This window comes from Trachemys scripta, chromosome 10 (genome assembly GCF_013100865.1).
Source record: "Trachemys scripta elegans isolate TJP31775 chromosome 10, CAS_Tse_1.0, whole genome shotgun sequence".
Lineage (NCBI taxonomy): Eukaryota > Metazoa > Chordata > Testudines > Emydidae > Trachemys > Trachemys scripta.
In genome coordinates, this window is record NC_048307.1 from 1,897,639 (window position 1) to 1,915,698 (window position 18,060).

General features: G+C 45.7%; 1 protein-coding gene and 1 long non-coding RNA gene across 2 annotated transcripts; one reads left to right on the forward strand and one right to left on the reverse strand.

Annotated features, from left to right (window-relative positions):
* Positions 1-569: 569 nt before the first annotated feature.
* Positions 570-17,911, reverse strand: DCTN5 (dynactin subunit 5). Its single transcript, XM_034783664.1, has 7 exons — positions 17,816-17,911; positions 15,728-15,796; positions 14,104-14,222; positions 11,164-11,275; positions 8,547-8,649; positions 7,499-7,590; positions 570-1,002 (listed from the first exon to the last, which is right to left on the reverse strand). The coding sequence occupies exons 1-7, from the start codon at positions 17,861-17,863 to the stop codon at positions 982-984; spliced, it is 564 nt and encodes a 187-aa protein (XP_034639555.1). The 5' UTR covers positions 17,864-17,911; the 3' UTR covers positions 570-981.
* Positions 9,292-13,886, forward strand: LOC117883852. The gene is made up of 3 exons (XR_004647428.1): positions 9,292-9,399; positions 10,046-10,167; positions 13,135-13,886. It is a non-coding gene; the product is annotated as an uncharacterized LOC117883852 (long non-coding RNA).
* Positions 17,912-18,060: the final 149 nt, after the last annotated feature.

Sequence of the window (18,060 nt, forward strand, 5' to 3'; positions counted from 1 at the left end):
CAGCTGGTACAAGGCACCTTTGTAAGCAGTTAGCCAGCCCCTCCCAGGAGACGCTGCTGCCAAGTTTAAATAAATACTGGCTAACTGGTACCTCAAGCTAGAGGCATTAAGATCTTTTCTAGAAGGGACTTGAGAGTTCATGGCTCATCCAAAACTGGAGAGCTGGACACATGTTAGGAGCCAACACTAAGCCCTGCAGGTCACTAATATTGCAGCCAATGGCTCACCTAGTTCCAAGAAATCCCCAGCCTGGGCTGGGCTCCTGTCTTTGTAGAGCTGGTCTGACCTCCAGCAATGCTCCTGGGGCCCATTCCGTCTCGTGGCAGGGCCCCATGATAACCAGCAGTTACACGGTGATCGTGAGGCTTGGCGTGATAGTGAAATCTCTTTTGTGGCTGACCCCAGCTATCCTGGAAGCACAGGCTGGGAGAAGGCAGCTTCCTAGAGCTCTGATTTTGTTACATTTCTGAGCACTGTTTATATTTCAAACAAAGCAGGCGAGCATGGTGTAATGCTGCCAGCAGCCCGGTCCCGTCAAGGGCAGGGCATTCATGGCTCACAAAGCAGGATGGTGGCAGAATGCAGGGTCGGTTTATTGTTTCAGCAAGCGAGAATGTTTTTAAAAGGTTCCTGATCAGAGGAATCCAGTAGCAGAGTCTCCATTGCCCCCAAAGCCAACTAGCTCCACTGCGGCCGTTTGCTCCAGATCTGTGCAGCAAAGCCTCCTCTTGGAAGTTGTGGTTCATTCTCCTGTATCAGGCTAATGGTAGACATCAGGAAACGACAACTCCCAGGAGGCAGTGGTGGCAGGCACCAACCTAGGGACACTTCATCATTCCAGCCAGTGCAGCTAGCCAGCAGGCAGAGGTTCAGAGACGAGCCCGGACAGAGCGATGCTCCGGAGGACGGAGGTTAAAAGGGCCAGATCTAGGGGATTTTAACAGGGCTGCGTTTGTGAGGTCTTCGCTGGTGACTTGGTCTTTAGGCCCTGACAGAGGCCACCTTAACAAAGACAACAAAACAGATGGTCATTGCGGCAGCAGTGTGGCAGCTCAGTATGGTAACAGCGATTCTACGCGGACACGTGCCTGGAACTGCAGGCCCCAAGCTGGACAGCTGTGCTCACACACCACAGCACCAGGCAGCTCCATCCAGGGGTGTGGGGAAGCATGGCAGATCCATAGCTCATCCAAATGGCTTTTGACAACACCCCCTTAATTCCACCCCCCAAAAGTAGCTCCCATCTTCCAAAGGGGCTTTCCCCTTTATTTAGTCTTCCTTCCCTAACTTCACGATGCCCAGGGGTGGTCACCAATCAAGAAATCCTTGTGAAATGCCCTGTGTGGTGTTGAAACTCTGAAATGGACATCATGGTAACACGCATAGAGCTGGACCCTTCTTGCCAAGCACGGAGCTGCCTTGGTCAGTCCGCAAAGCGATGGTTGGTAGCCTGGGTGCCACTCTGCAATGTGACTTAACATGTTACTGCAACTACTCAGTGTCTAACCTCCAGGTGATCATGCAAGAAGCTCAGTAGTTTAAGTGTGTCTGGGCATGTGATCTTCCAGGCGTCAATCTATGTGCCTGTACCATGGCATCTGCAGAGTACATAGCTCTTGCTTCTCGATGGAGAGGCCATGAGGGGAAGAGACTGGAGGAGCAAATCCTTTCAGCGGTTAAGCTCACTTAGCAACAGGACACAATGTCCTCCCATGCAAAGAACATCTGACTTAATACTTGCTCTGCTCAGGTGAAAAGGCAGCAGGCCCTGGCCCATTGTCACCTTTTCATCACACTAAACCCAGGCAAGGTGACTCAAAGGAGAAATGTACAGTAAAGCTCTTTAAGCCTCCAGCGACATCTGGCTCCAGGCCCAGTTTCACAGGGTTTCTTAAACCAGTGGGTCTCACACTTTTTTACTGGTGACCCCTTTCACATTGCAAGCCTCTGAGTGCGACCCCCCCAATACATTAAACACCCTTTTAAATAGATTTAACACCATTATAAATTCTGGAGGCAAGCAGGGTTTGAAGTGGAGGTCGACAGCTCACGACCCCCCCATGTAATAACCTTGCGACCCCCCCTGATGGGTTCTGGCCCCCAGTTTGAGAATCCCTGTCTTAAACTCTACTTAAATATAGTTGCACCCACTGAATGGATCTGGTTCGCCAATACAGAACCAAGTATTAAGATACCCCTGGAATGTATCTTTTTAAACCAAAAGCATTCTCTTTTTGAAGCCCAGTGTAGACAGGGCTTAATAGGACCACAGCACTGGAGGATCAGCGGAGGGCAACAAAAATGATTAGGGGGCTGGGGCACATGACTTATGAGGAGAGGCTGAGGGAACTGGGATTGTTTAGTCTGCAGAAGAGAAGAATGAGGTGGGATTTGATAGCTGCTTTCAACTACCTAAAGGGGGGTTCCAAAGAGGATGGGTCTAGACTGTTCTCAGTGGTACCAGATGACAGAACAAGGAGTAATGGTCTCAAGTTGCAGTGGGGGAGGTTTAGGTTGGATATTAGGAAAAACTTTTTCACTAGGAAGGTGGTGAAGCACTGGAATGGGTTACCTAGGGAGGTGGTGGAATCTCCTTCCTTAGAGGTTTTTAAAGTCAGGCTTGACAAAGCCCTGGCTGGGATGATTTAGTTGGGATTAGGTCCTGCTTTGAGCAGGGGGTTGGACTAGATGACCTCCTGAGGTCCCTTCCAACCCTGATATTCTAGGATTCTTTGACCCAACAGCCACTACACCAACCCTGTGTCATTTTAGCTCTCATGTAAAATCAGATCTCAGGGGGCCTGCCAGCGTTGGTTGGGCTGAGGAGCAGGTGGAAAAGGAATCCCACCCTCCTAGAAAATTATAGTGTCAGAAGAAAACAGGGGCATTTCCAAGTGCTTGAGGCAGCAAGAATAGAACTATTGCAGAGGGTTGGGGATGCCTACACTTCAGGGCTGGAGAGAGGAACTGGCTGGATTTTAAAATGGGCTGGGGACCCTCAGGACTCTCATTTCTAGTAATGATAATCAGGGTAAGAAAGTCTCGTGCTGCAGGGCTATTGCAGATAGCTGTAGATATCGTTTCACCTGTCGCTGAATACCATCAGCTCAGGGTGGGGGCAGGTGGAACATGGCCGTTTACCAGTGCACCTCAGTATGACAGGAACCAAAGGATGCTGTATCCAACTAACATTACAGGGATAATTGATGTAGGCAGAATGCACTTACCAAATTGGAATTAGGATAACACATGAGGATAGACACCCCAGCTCTTAAGAGACGGGACTACCACAGTTCCAGCTGGAATACGGCAAGCTGGGAGATGGCCATAGCCTACACATTCCTTTCCTATTAAGGATAACTGTGGGCTACAGTTGTGGCTGGCTGCCTGTTTCAGAAACAATCTCTCCCCTCCCCTTCTATTAGCAGGGCTCTTCTTTATTTCCCTACTCTTTAGCTTTAATTCCTCCCACCCTTAAAGTGGGCAATTTGCATCACCTCTTCAAACCTGAAACTCACTGCATGTCAGTGGGGCTCATTTTGCGGCAAGGCTTCCCACTGCACTTGGTTTTCTTAAGAGTGTGACTTTTCAATTAACTCCAAGGGATTAAGAATATAAAAACAGCCATATTGCATCAGACCAATGGGTCCATCTAGCCCAGTATCCTGTCTGCTGACAGTGGCCAGTGCCAGGGGCTTTAGAGGGCATGAACAGAACAGGGCAATTTATCAATTGATCCATACCCTGTTGTCCAGTCCCAGTTTGGAGGTTTACGGACACCTAGAGCACAGGGTTGCATCCCTGACCATCTTGGCTATAGCCGTTGATGGACCTAACCTCCATGGACTTCTTTAATTCTTTTTTGAACCCAGTTATACTTTTGGCCTTCACAACATCCCCTGGCAATGAGTTCCACAGGTTGACTGTGTGTTCTGTGAAGTAGTACTTCCTTATGTTTGTTTTAAACCTGCTGCTATTAATTTTAGTGGGTGACCCCTTGTTCTTGTGTTGTGTGAAGGGGTAAATAACACTTCCCTATTCACTTTCTCCACACCATTTAGGATTTATAGACCTCTATGATATCCCTCCCTCAGTCATCTTATTTTCTTTAAGATGAAGTCTTGTCGTCTTTAATCTCTCCGCCAATGGAAGTTGGTCCATACCCCTAATCATTTTTGTTGACCTTTTCTGTACATTTTTCTAATTTTAATACATCATTTTTGAAATGGGTTGACTAGAACTGCATACAGTACTCAAGGTGTGGACATACTATGGATTTATGTAGTGGGATTATATAATTTCTGTTTTATCTCTTTCCTAATGGTTCCTAGCATTCTGTTAGTTTTTTTGACCGCTGCTGCAAATGTTTACAGAGAACTAACCCTGAGGACTCCAAAATTTTTCTTGAGTGGTAACAGATAATTTAGTCCCCATCATTTTGAATGTCTAGCTGGGATTATTTTTTTCCAATGGGCATTACTTTGCACTGAAAACTGAATTTCACCTGCCATTTTGTTGCCCAATAACCCAATTTTCAGAGATCCCTTTGTAACTCTTCACAGCTTTGGATTTAATTATCTTGAGTAATTTTGTATCATCTGCAAACTTTGCCACCTCGCTGTGTACCCCTTCTGCTGATACAGACTAACACAACTACCACTCTGAAACCCTTCTGCCAGATTATTTATGAATATGTTGAACAGCACAGGTCCCAGCACAGATCCTTGAGGGACCCTGCTATTTACCTCTCTCCATTCTGAAAACTCCATTTATTCTACCCTTTGTTTCCTATTTTGTAACCAGTTACTGATCCATGAGGCCACTTTCCCCTCTTATCCCACGACTGCTCATTTTGCTTAAGAGCTTTTGGTAAGGGACCTTGTCAAAGACTTTCTGACAATCCATGTACACTGTATCACTCTTATTCACATGCATGTTGACAACCTCAAAGAATTCTAGTAGATTGGTGAGGCGTGATTTCCCTTTACAAAAGCTGTGTTGACTTTCCCCTCAACACATCATGTCCATCCCTGTGTTTGATAATTCTGTTCTTTACCAGAGTTTCAACCAATTTGCCTGGTACTGAAGTCAGCCTGCAATTGCCAGGATTATCTCGGAAGCCTTTTTTAAAAATCAGAGTCACATTAGTTCTCCTCTAGTTACCTGGTACAGAGGCTGATTGAAGCAATAGGTTACATGCCACAGTTAGTAGTTTTGCAATTTCACATACGAGTTCCTTCAGACCTATTACTGTTTAATTAATCAATTTGTTCCAAAAACCCAGCTACTGACACCTCAATCAGGGAAAATTTCTCAGATTTGTCATCTAAAAAGGAATGGCTCAAGTGTGGGAATCTCCCTCACATCCTCTGCAGTGAAGACCGATTCAAAGAATTCATTTAGCTTCTCCGCACTGGCCTTGTCTTCCCTGAGTGCTCCTTTAGCACTTCAAGCTTCCAGTGGCCCCACTGATTGTTTGACAGGCCTCCTGCTTCTGATATAGTTAAAAAAATTTGCTGTTAGTCTTTTGCTAGTTGCTTTTCAAATTCTTTTTTGACCTGCTTAATTATACTTGATTTGCCAGAGTTTATGTTCCTTTCTATTTTCCTCACTAGGGCTGGAATTCCAGTTTTTAGAGGATGCCATTGCCTCTATCTGCCTCTTAATTGTACTTGGCAAAATTGGAGAGTTCTTACCTTCATGCAATCGTTTATACCCACCTTCCGTTCTCTACCTGGCTGGAGCTAATAGTATTTTTTGGCTGGGGCCTGTTATAACATTAAAGCTGAGCGGACAGTTTTGTACAAGGTCGGTAAGTGTTTATTAGAGTTTTTCAGGACAGTTTCCCTGTCAATGGCCCTAGAATTTTATTTTTCTGTTTCTAGGTAAACAGGTGAAACAGACAGCAACAGCACAAGTTACTCTGTTTCTGGTGATGCAAGAGGCTCTTTAATGCCTGGTAATAGCTCCAGTGCCTCTCTCTGAACAATAGAATGTGGCATGAGTCCATCAACACCGCAGGAACTCGGTGCCCTTGGCAGAACGCTTACTCTGCTTTACAGAGCAATTTGATTTGGAAAGTTACAACTTTCAAGTCACTTGACCCATATAAGAGGCTTTTAATTTATGTACAGTAAAAAACAAACAACCCAGACAGTGGTGTTACATTTGATTAACCGTAGTTACAACACAGGCAGTATTTATATAGCTGCTAGTTAGTTAATGTGTATCAGAGCCCTACGTGATACAAAACAGCTAAAGGCCCTTGGCTGCTATTCTCACCACCACATGCCTACAACACTATTGCCATGCATCCTGGCTTCCCAGTCAGTGCAGGAGACCGCACAGAGGCCCCCACGGTCAGCAGGGAAGGGGTAATGTTAAGTTTGAATACAATCTAACAAAAGGAGACTCTGTTCATCCTTGGCAGGGCCCACCCTACAGGAGTCAGGTGTGTGGAGTTTGTAGCCTCATGTGAGTTAGGCACACAGGCTACCTCCATAAGAATTATGCCCAGCGTCTGAACAGTGCCCAAAATGCCACTCCCTACTTTTTCTAGGGATTTTTGATTTTTTCATGTTACAGTTTTACACCGCAAGTATGAGCTGCCAACAGGCTGTGCCCCATGCAGCACTGCAGCCCTGGACAAATGCCACACTCCCCCACTTTTGGTTCCAGATAATTCAGTGCCGCAGAGGGCATCCTCTTTCCAAAATCCCAGCTAACTCTGAGCTGCATGATGCTCTGAAGAAAAACGGGCATCAGCCATGAAAACTAACCCTGCAAGGCATTTGGGATTAGTGGAGGTAAATGTCTCTACTGCTAGAAGTAACCAGATGGTGACACGTTTCCCTTCAGACAGGACAGAGAAAGCCCAGACTCTGCCCATAGGCCTGTGGGGTAGGTGTCAGGGAAGCTAGGCTACTGAAAGCTTTGAAGCGAGCTAAGGGAGGCAGATGATGTTCTGTTCTTAGTGTGGGAGAGAAGCTCGGTCCATGGGCTACAGGGAAGATGAAGGACAATCCTGGCTCTTAGTAAGGATTTACGGTAGTCACTCTTAATGAGGATGTTGGCCACACAGCCTCTCTGTTCAAGAGCGAAGGTTATTTCTAACAGTCAGACGCACTGTCAGGCTGAACAGAACAGATGTGTGCAATTCACTTTGGCTAGGAAGTATTTACAGTGGGGTCCTGCCTCATTTCTCAACAGCAGCAGGATGCATTAGTCTAGCGGGAATTGTAACTGCACTCCAACCCCAAAACATTTACTGGCGCACCTCACAGACAGTATGGAACGAAATACATCTGAGGAAATATACAAAGTTTAAACAAGACACAGCAACTTTTCACAAGGTTCTGCTTGCTGGAGCTGTAGTGTTAATAGCACAGAGCGAGGACATGCCACTCCAAACAGCAGAGCTCACTAAACATCCCTCCCCTCCCCAAAGCTCCCTGTAGTGCCTTTACTTCTCTGAAACACAGTAAATAGGCTACTAGACCTGAGTAAGTGGCAAGAACTTCTGGTAATAGCTCTTTGTAACATCCATCATCAGCTCTTGGGTGCACTCTGGGAGTTCTCCAGAGAAGAGCCCTGAAAAACCAAGAAGAGCATGAGTGCACGTGTTCTCTTGGGAAGCAATGAGCCTGGGAGAGTTTTATTCAGCTTCTCCTCTAGTATTTATGCTCTATATACTGCAGGTTAAACAGCAACCGATGGGCTTGTGTAGGGACACTGCTCTCATGTAGATCAACACAAAAGTGTGGCTTCCCCATGAGCTGTAGTAAGGCAGTCTGTCTCCGGCTAGATCCCTTCATGGCTTACACCCACCCTCGATAAACAAGGGTCATGAAAGCTCTTTCCTAAAGAAAGGCTGGTAACCAAGGGAACAAAGGTTACATTGACCTTTCCACCACGGCTGTTTCCAAATGACTGGAACATTTACACCTCCGGGATGGTCAGCAGTGCTGTTGGGGTGGGCTCTGTAACAGCACAGAGGGGTAGTCTAACAGGAGCATTCACAGGCTTTAGTTTGGAGCATCTGCCCATGTATGTAGTACATGCACAGTGGTCTAACAGAATTCTCTCCAGCTGTGTTTATGGAGGCACCTACAAATCCAGAGCATATGGGAGAGAAGAGGAGACTCTTTCTTGATGCCAAAGCAGACCTGCCTGTGGAATGCTGGATGCTTGATAGGCCACCTTGCTGATTCTGAGCTCTGATGGATAGTGATTCTGTAACTAAGAATGGTCCAAGCTGGCAATCAGACTGACAGGCCCTAGCTGTATTAGCCTTGCTGCTGAATGTGCAGATGCTATGCTTACTCATACTAAGCTCCTGTCCCAATAATATCCTGAGACAGTGAGTTCCACTGGTTAGAATTGTTACTTTTCATTTAGCTGAGCACTTCCTTCCCCTCTCTTACTATAAGACAGTGCAATCAAGGAGCCTACCTGGTCTTCTCCACATCAATGTGTTGTATTTCTTTTAAATATCAGGATATAAGTTAGCTGAATTTATACTGGAAGTAAAATTAAATGGACTTTACCTGGACAGCCTGAAAAGACTGTAAAAGGCGGGACCACGGTTTCAGGGGGTAGAACTGTGTTGGCTAGAATTTTGCAGCAGTCTTTCAAAACACACCTACGACCCTAAAACAAAGACCGGATTCCGTTTGATTGTATAACAACAACAACAACAACACACTTTGTCTTATTCCTACTCATGTCTCTGATATTCAGGAGTGAGTCTGACTGCTCTTGATTGGTCAAAGCCGTTGCGAGGGCTGTTTGTAAGAAGCAAGATGTCTGCCTGCAGCCCAGGGTTCTCCTCCTCTCAGCTCGGATTGCTGATTTCACTATTAGGCCTGGTCTATACTAGAAGTTACACCAGCATAACTATGTTGGTTAGGGGTGTGATTTTTTACCAGTAGTTGTCCTGGTATAGCCCTAGTATGGATGCAGTTATACTGGATAAAGCTACCTTATACTGGTATAGCTTATTTCTGCTTTGGGAAGCAAAATCAGCTATCCTGATATGTTGCCCTTATACTCCATCCACACAAAACAGCAAATGCCCTTTAAATTATATCAGCATAATTAAAGCAGCAAAACTGTTCTAGTATAGATAAGCCCTTAGTGCCATGCTGGCTGTCTAGAAATCATTAGTGCACTCACTACAGTTACTAGTCTCTCTCTTTGCTTCCATACACTCCGAGCAGGTATAAAAATGTTTTATGTAACTTTGGCCAACAATAACTTTTTGTGCATTAACATACATTGCAAACTTTAATGTTTTACAGATCAACACATACTAGCAGAGATGGTCTTCTGTGTGGAAAAATCTGTGTGTTCCTCATAAATGCACAGTAGGGATTTGCATATTAAAACAAGTCACTTCTGGTAAGTAGATATTCAGGTCGGAATTGGTAGTCCTAACCATGTAGTAACCGGGCAAAATATTCCCCATTGCAGTAGTCAATAACCTTGACTGTATGGCATTATCTATACCTGTGCTGAGCTCCACTTGTACCTCTGTGAAAAGCACTCTCTCCTCTGGATACCCTGACATCAGCAATTCCTAACACATGCTTGATAACCCAACTGCTTTTATTTGGCTTAAAGAGGCAGACAAAGCCCAGAAACAAATAGCAATTAATAGGACCGTCCACTTGTCTTGCTTTGTGTAAACACAATGTTTGAAAAGAACAAGCATGTCTTTGAAACAGGTAACAGCGATTAGACTCAAATTGCTGCAATATTTAATGCAACTCAGGACATTAACCTTTTTGAAAGAGTCACCCTGTTCAAAGACGCTTGGCAGCCTGTCTGAAACGATTAGCAATTAATGCTCCATACATTCATTTAGCTGAATGATGATACAGCAAACTACACATTAATCTTGATGATAAACTGCCAACTGATACAGAAAGCCATTTCTAATGGGAGTCATTTGTTGGCCATTCATTACAGGCAGATAGGCGCTAGAGAGGCCTCACAATGCCATTGTATGCAAGTTCCTTCATGAGGCTTTTCTAATGTCTTCCAGCCTGGTTTGCCTTGTGGGAGGGAGAGAGATACCCCTGGACACGGGCTCTGAAAAAGGAGCCCTTGGGGCCTCTCCTGCCTCCACCAGCTACTCTTGGAGAGAAGAAACTGAAGGTGTCTCAGGTAATAAGGTTACAGGCCTCAGAAAGGGCCTTTTACCTCATTTAATTACACCCACCCCCATTTTTGCTGGTTGTCAACATCAAGCCATTATTGCATTCTTCCCTCTTTGTGCCACTGGCTCATTCCTGCCTTCCCAGCTAGCTTTGATCACTTCCAGGCAGTACATGCTGGCACCTCCCCCAGCCCCACATTTCGTATGGAGCAGAAGGCAATGTGGCTTTGCAGCGTTTGATGTCTGTGATGAGAAAGACCTCGTGTTAATCGGAACTCCTAGCAGCTGGCTGCCTTTCTTCCTCTAAAGCGGCTGAGGAGGCTGCAGGACCTAGCATTATCAGTGGGTATAAATGTAGAATTCAGAGGTTGGTCTCAACTAAAACAAGACAGTGTCACTAACCGCATAATCCATTACACAAGTGACCCCCTTGGGTGTGGTCAGGCAAACCCCACACTTGCCTTAGGCCTGTTATTCAAGGCCTCCCAGACCTAACTGGGCCAGTTTCAGAACCCCGCTAGCACCTGCTGTTTCCCAGTCAGTGTGTGTGTTCTGCCCTTCGCCAAAGCCCAATCTCCAGCTCCGTCACAGAGCAGAGCGCATACACACCTGAGTGGGATCCAGCAGACTTCACCTTTCTATTTGGCCCAGAAGCCTGAGGGACCAGGACCAGTTAGGGTTTTGGCAGCACCTTCGCTTTAGAAGCAGTCTCAATACAAAAGAGCACAGTCTCTGGCCCCCAAAGAGTTTTCACGCTCCAAGCTGAGGGAGGGGGTGTGACATGAGGAGAGCGATCAAAGTGGGAACCATCCAAGGCAATACAGACCACCCCTGGCTAGCATCTGTTCCAGTGTATGGGAACCTCTGGTCCAATCCAAGGTTAGTCCATCTCTCTTAACCCAAGGATGGGAATTTCCCTGACGCTCTGAGCCAGCAAAAGGACGTGCAAGTTCTTAACTGTATTTGAGGGGTTTAAAGAAAGAAGACTGACCCCGCGTACTTACAATGACACAGTTCTTGCCTATGTGAACGTAGGAGCCGATCTGGGCTGCATTGACAACGCAGTCTTCTTCTATAAAGACATGATCACCAATGTGGAGAGGGAAGAAAGCAACTCTGGAGAAGGAGAAGGGGTTATTTGTTCAGGCTCTGCAGCACTGGTGAATCCACAATAGCATTAAACCCAAAATCATGGAAGTGTCCCCACCCTCACCAGCTTGCCAAAGGCGGGGCCTGGAGCCAAGACAGATGTGGCCAGTAATGGTGCATTTCATATTAATTCCACAGGATGATCAAGCAACTTTTCAAACCAGGCCAGCTGATAGCCATTAACTTTTTGCAATAGGAGTTAGTGCAGGGAGAGAGGGGGAAGGGGACACAAGGAGAAGCCAAACCAGCCTGCAGGGATATAAGTAGGTCCTGCCAGCCAAGACTTCATGGACATTCTGCCTGAGGTGCTCATCTGGCCCTCGTCTCCACAGTATCTAAGCACCTCACAATCTTTTAATGTATTTATCCTCTCAACATCCCCCCAAGCAGGGCAGTGCAATTCTCCCCATTGCACAGATGGGGAACTGAGGCACAGAGAGCCTGTGTGGCTTGCCGGAGGTCACACAGGAAGCCTATGGTGTATCAAGGAATTGAACCTGGGTGTCAAGTACTAGGCTAGGGCCCTAACCACTGGACCATCCTTCCAGCTCGCTTGTTACAAACTTGGAGCAGTTCAAGTATTGCTGCCTTCTAACTCTAGCAGCTCTTTAATGGGTCTGTGTTACTAGTGCACCAGACACTTTACTGCTCAGGAAGTGCCCTAGAATTGGAGTATCAGAGGATATTCGAGCAGGACATCCCTAGGGGCACAGCCATGGACTGTATTCATTCATTTGCTCATGAATTAAATTGTCTCCTGCAACTGTTCGCAAACCAGGCACCTTGTAACAGTCACAGTAGAAGATTCTGTGGTCATATGAAAATATCACCAAGATGGTGTTTTTAAAAACAATTTAAGGTCTGAATCCCTGGGTTTGTCCAAGCTCCACTTAGAGGAAGGAAGGTGGAAAAAAGTGGCTATAAACCTCCTTTTTGCTCCTGGGACTGGATGGGGCCTGAAACAGCAGCCCAAGAGCTGCTCTAAATTATGCCATCTGAGCTGCTGGCCAGAGATTGTCACCACCTGGTGCACTCCAGCTTTGTTTCCTGCGTGTCTCTTGTGCCTGAGGGACAGGGAGAGGTTGAGAGCTGGCTATGGCTGAATAAAGCATTAACATTAACTGGTTTGTGATTCTGCCCCACAGACCATACGCTTTTCAGGGCAGAGGTACCTCTCCAGCTGTCACAAAGGGGCTCAAATAACGAAGCAACTGTCTGTATTTAAAACTCCACCGGAGAGAAAAACATTAAATCTGTTCTCTTTGGAATACTGAATTTTAACTCTTCAATTCCAAGCAGTCAGCTAGGACACTGAACACATGAAGTCTGACATTTTCTGGGCTTAACATGCTGTTTAGGGGCTTTAGGTCAGCTGCCTGTTAAAGCATTTTCAATTAGGGTCCCCAGTGGGAAGCAGGAATGAGAAGAATAAAGCAGTGAAGTCTGAAAGCTCAGAACGATTAAGTGATTTTAATCCTTTTAGGGCCATCTACTGATAAACATTGATAAGGCCATAATAGCCCACGACTGGGTATGAAGGTTAATGCAAAATATCTATAGCCGATACATGGTCCCAAAGGACAGCTCGAGGTTCAGATTAGATTTAAATAAAGGCCAGTGGGTTGAGTGTGCATTTAGACATGGGAATCTATAAGGGATTTCTTGTGCCAATGCTTCAGCCAAGATCTTAGATACTAGTGGGTCATCAGAGGTAAACTGCAAAGGGGAAAAAAAGGGTTGTGCCATTTTGCTTCTTTTGATGCAGAAAGTAAGTCTGACAGGGTATTTTAAAGTTAAATTAATTTCAGGCATGTCGTTTATATTAGAAATTCCTCAACCCTCGGAGACTATGGCTGGAAAATAGTATCTAAAGCCCTGGACCGAGCAATACTGCAGTCAGATGGGCCCAACTGACTCCAATGGGGCTTCAGGTGAGTGCAGGGATCCCTGGTCCCCCTCTCAGTGCAGGATTGGGCCACACATGACAAGTAACATACGAACATACACGTCTTCTGTTACAAATAAGCAACCACTTGGTATCCTCAACTGCTCTACAACCTAGCCACCATTAACTGGCTGATTTCCTATAGGCATCTTACAGATATTTCTTACAGACTGCATCCTGGGCAGAGGCTGGTCTTGAAAGAAGGAAGTATAGTAGCCTGATGGATTAGTTTGGGGATGTTTTTCCATGCATGTTAAATAACCACAGACACCAAGGGACAAATAAATAGACCCTACAAATAATAATATTCCAGCCCAGTTATCTCCAGTACCAGAGATCTATTGTACAATGCAAGACTCTCCCTTTATAGACATTATTAAAATATGGTAGTAATATAGTTAGATCTGGCTGAGGTGCATTGGAAGAGTATGTGCTAGTCCCAGGCTGCATTCAGGACTTAGAAAAGGAGTAAGTGTTTCCCATTGCCCAAGTATTTTTAAAAGGTGAACTGAAGAGTTTAAACAGAATTGTTTAAGAATCCTAACCGCTAGCAAAATATATTTAGACTTAAAGATTGCAAATACGTACATTTAAAATAAATAGGTCAGCCTCTCCTTCACCTACGTCTCTGAGTTCAGTCTAGTGACTTCCATGCTGCAATTTGATAGGATACTGACCCACAAAGCAGAGCAGGGAATAGGAGAAAATGCTGATTTAGGAGGATTTATGCAAAACTGTAGCAACAGAAACAGTCCCCTGAGTTCAACTCTTAGCAAATCCAAAGCTTCTAAGTTCACCTTTCAGTTTAACAAGCCTCACAGCATAGCACAGAAGAAATAGAAACTCCTACCCCTTGCTGAATTTCTTGAAAGGCGGCCTGATGACACTGCGGCTTTTCACAACGCAGTGGCGTCCAACTCTTACGTTTGCCAGATCACCACGAATAATACAATCATTCATAACTATCGTCTAGGTAACAAGAGAAAGAGAGCCAAACGAGTTCAAGTTCTGCCAATGTTTTCAGTAAGCTTTATTATACTATGTAGGGCCACACGGATCTCTAGCGTAACTTCAATTAAATTATATTTACAGCAGGGCTCCGTTGGGCCCAAGGATCACCAACTTTTGTCACTAGCACATATTATATGAATTGTGGCCCTACAGAGCAAACCACATGAACGAGAACAGAAAATGCAGATTCACTGCTAAAGTCCCTTTCATGAGAGCATCCCAAGCCAAATTAGTGAAGCCTCAAGACACCATACAAAGGGGTCAGTTCTTATCTCCACTCCCCCAGTAGTCAGGTTGAGGCACAGAAAGGTTAGGCAGCTTGCCCAAAGGCTACACAGCGGTGCAGAGATTTTGGATCCCAATACTGCAATTGATCCAACAGCTAGAAGTTGAAGCTAGATAAATTCAGACTGAAATAAGGTGTACATTTTTAACGGTGAGAACTATTGGAACAATTTACCCAGGGTCGTGGTGGATTCTCCATCAGCCACATTTTTCAAATCATGATTGAATATTATTCTAAAATCTTTGCTCTAGGGATTATTTTGGGGAAGTTCTCTGGCCTGTGCCATGCAGGAGGTCAGACTAGATGATCACAGTGGTCCCTTCTGGTCTTGGAATCTATGAATCCTGTTCTAAGCATTAGTTAACACTTCCTCCCAGCTGACAGAAAAAAATATTAGAGGATGACAATTGTGTTCAATAAAATAAGTGTGAGAGATGATTCAGGAGAACTGCACTAGAAGAACACAGTACTAGGAACTAAATCTGGAAGCGAAAAATAATGTGAAAGGCAAAGGGTTAGAAATATAAAGCTCATTTGCAAGGAAGCTACATGTGCCGTGTGTTGACTAATACATGCTAACAAATATATTTCATATTAATAATATCTATTATCCACACACATCTATAGATACATTTGTTGTATGTCTTAGTACTAGTTAGGGAAGTACCTTTACGGACCAGTACCTTGAATGCTAGTATCCAAAGCAAAGATAAGGAAGGAACAGGACAACAAACTAGGGAACTGGGACAAAAAAGAACTAGATAAGTTCATGGAATATAGGTCCATCAACAGCTATTATCCAGGATGGGCAGGGACGGAAAACCAGGAGATGGATCTGATGGGTTAGACTTTAGTGACATGTAAAGATATATACAACTTGTAAAATCATCATATAAATAATACCAGCTACAATGTATCATTTGGGGAGCACACCAGTTGCATAAGATGAATGTAACATCACCATGGCATGGCTTCTCAGAGACTGTATTGTATAGAACCTTATTCCTGTACCATATTAATCCGACTGACATTGGTTATTTGGCCTTCAGCATATTTCATAACAAACCGAAGTGTGGTCAAGCAGTTGATTATACAATTTATCACACGAGAGTTTGACTATAAACCACAGAAATGTTCAATTTTACAAGAAGTACACCCGTGACTTAGTATTACCCACCTTTCCATTCAGAACTATGTTCTGGCTTCCGCAGAGCACAGACTGTCTGCTGACTTTGTTGCCAGATGCCTGAGGGAAACCAAGAGACAGAGAGACTATCAGTGACAGAAATACATCCTTGTGATACAAAAGTCTTCTTATATCTGTGGATTGTGTGGCGTCCTTTATTATAATGAACCTTCATTATAGAATTTTATAACACAGAGTTTGCAAACAGAATGCTTTAACGCTGCCTCCAGGAGTCCTGGACGTTAATCCTTAGGCAAGATCCACGTCGTATCAGCAGAATAGTCCACTGTCCTCCATTGACTCTCTTCTTCTGGCAGTAAATCTTCCATTGGGACTCTGCTCGCAGACTGTAATATTGTAATGTAACAAATACAAGGAAGACGTAACAGATGTGCAAGGCCATCACCCTCGTCATTCTCTTCTCTCCTAAGGCCCCCTGATTTGGAGGCCTGCAAGTAGGAAAAACAACAACGCGACTAAGACGAAAAAGAGACTTTTAAAATCTCAGATAACTCCTTCCTTTGGGCCTCCCAGTGCAGCCTGCTCTTCTGGAGTGGGAGCTCTCACAGGCAAGGGTTGCCTGGATGCCTTGTACACCAAAACCTGTGTGCACCTAGTTCAGATGCAGAGACCAGGACCCACGTCCTCCTGTCCGCTCTGCAATCATCCCTTACCTATCTGTCAAGACCAGCCCTTGGACTGGATGCTCCTTAAGACAGGGCCATGTCTCCTGTGGGAGTTGTGGGAAATGAAGCAAACTAAGCATTCATGGAATACGAGGGAAAGTTCTCTCATGGATCAGTAACTGGTTAAACGATAGGAAAAAGGGGTAGGAATAAATGATCAGTTTTCACAATGGAAATAGGCAAATAGCAGGATCGTCCAAGGAACTGTACTGAGCCCTGTGCTGTCAACATATTCATAAGTGATGCGGAAAGGGGGGTGAACAGTGAGGTGGCAAAATTTGGAAATGATATTAAGTTACTCAAGATAGGTAAATCCAAAGTTGACGGCAAAGAGTTACAAAGGAATCTTAAAAAAAAAAAAATGAGTGACTTGGCAACCAAATGGCAGATGAAATTCATGTTGATAAGTGCCAAGTAATGCACATTGGAAAAAAGAATGGGTTCTAAATTAGCTGTTACCAATCAAGAAAGAGATCTTGGGAGCCATCATGGATAGTTCTCTGTAAACATTCGTTCAACGTGCAGCAGCAGTCAAAAAAGTGAACACAATGTTAGGAATCATTAGAAAAGGGACAACTAATAAAACAGAAAATATCATAATGCCCCTATATTAATCCATGGTATGCTCACACCTTGAGTACTGCATGCAGTCCTGGTCGCCCCATCTCAGAGAAAGAAAGTGTGTATATAAAAATTGGAAAAGGTACAGAAAAGGACAACAGAAATTACGAGGGGATACAGGTTCCATACAAGGCGAGATTAAAGTGAGTAGGACTGTTCAGCTTCAAAAGAGAGAACTAAGGAAGGCTACGCTAGAGCTGTTGACAAAGTGACTAGACAAGTGTTATTTACCCCTTCCCGTAATATAAGAACGAGGGGTTGCCAACTGAAATTAAAAGGCAAACCAAAGGAAATACTTCCTCGCACAACGCACAGTCAACCTGTGGACTTGTTACCAGGGGATGTTGTGGAGGCCAAAAGTATAAGTAGGTTAAAAAAATTGCCCCATCAATGGCTATTTGCCAAGAGGGTCAGGGCCACAACCCCGTGCCCTGGGTGTCCCCAGCCCTCTGGCTGCCGGAAGCTGGGCTGTAGGACAAGGGACGGGACACTTGATAATTGGCCCGTTCATTATCTGCCGCTGTCAGAGCCGGGCTACGGGGCTACGGGGCCCACAGGCCGGACCCCCCCGGGCGCTGTCCCCGTACGGTGCAGCCCCCAGCACCTGCTGCCAAACGGCCAGGGGCCGCCCCGGCCGCGCCGCTGGATGACCCCCGCCCCCGGCCGGGGCGCAGGGGCAGAGCCGGCCCCTCACCGCCCCCCGCCCGGCTCCAGGGCTCCAGGCCCGGCAGGGTCCCGGCTCCCCCCGCCCGGGCGGCGCTAGGCCCCGCACCGTCTCGATGTACTCGGACTTGTTATACAGCATCTCGCTCAGCTCCATCGCGCCGCCGCTTCCGGCCTCCCCGCCGCCGCTTCCGCTTCCGCCTCCTCCCAGCCAATCCCCGCTCGGCCTCCGTACCGCCGCTTCCGGCCTCCCCAGCAAACACAGCCAATCTTCGCCCAGCTTGCCGAGGCGTCACATCCGCCCACAACGGACTGGCCAATCTCCTCTCAGAATCGGCGCCGCGCCTTCCACGC

Excerpts from the sequence above, each read along its gene's own strand:
- DCTN5 (XM_034783664.1), bottom strand. The coding sequence starts at position 17,863 with ATGGAGCTGAGCGAGATGCTGTATAACAAGTCCGAGTACATCGAGACG. Across the intron at positions 15,797-17,815 it reads AGTCCGAGTACATCGAGACG|GCATCTGGCAACAAAGTCAG; the intron begins GTGCGGGGCCTA and ends GGTTTCCCTCAG. Across the intron at positions 11,276-14,103 it reads TTCAAGAAATTCAGCAAGGG|AGTTGCTTTCTTCCCTCTCC; the intron begins GTAGGAGTTTCT and ends CTCCTTCTCCAG.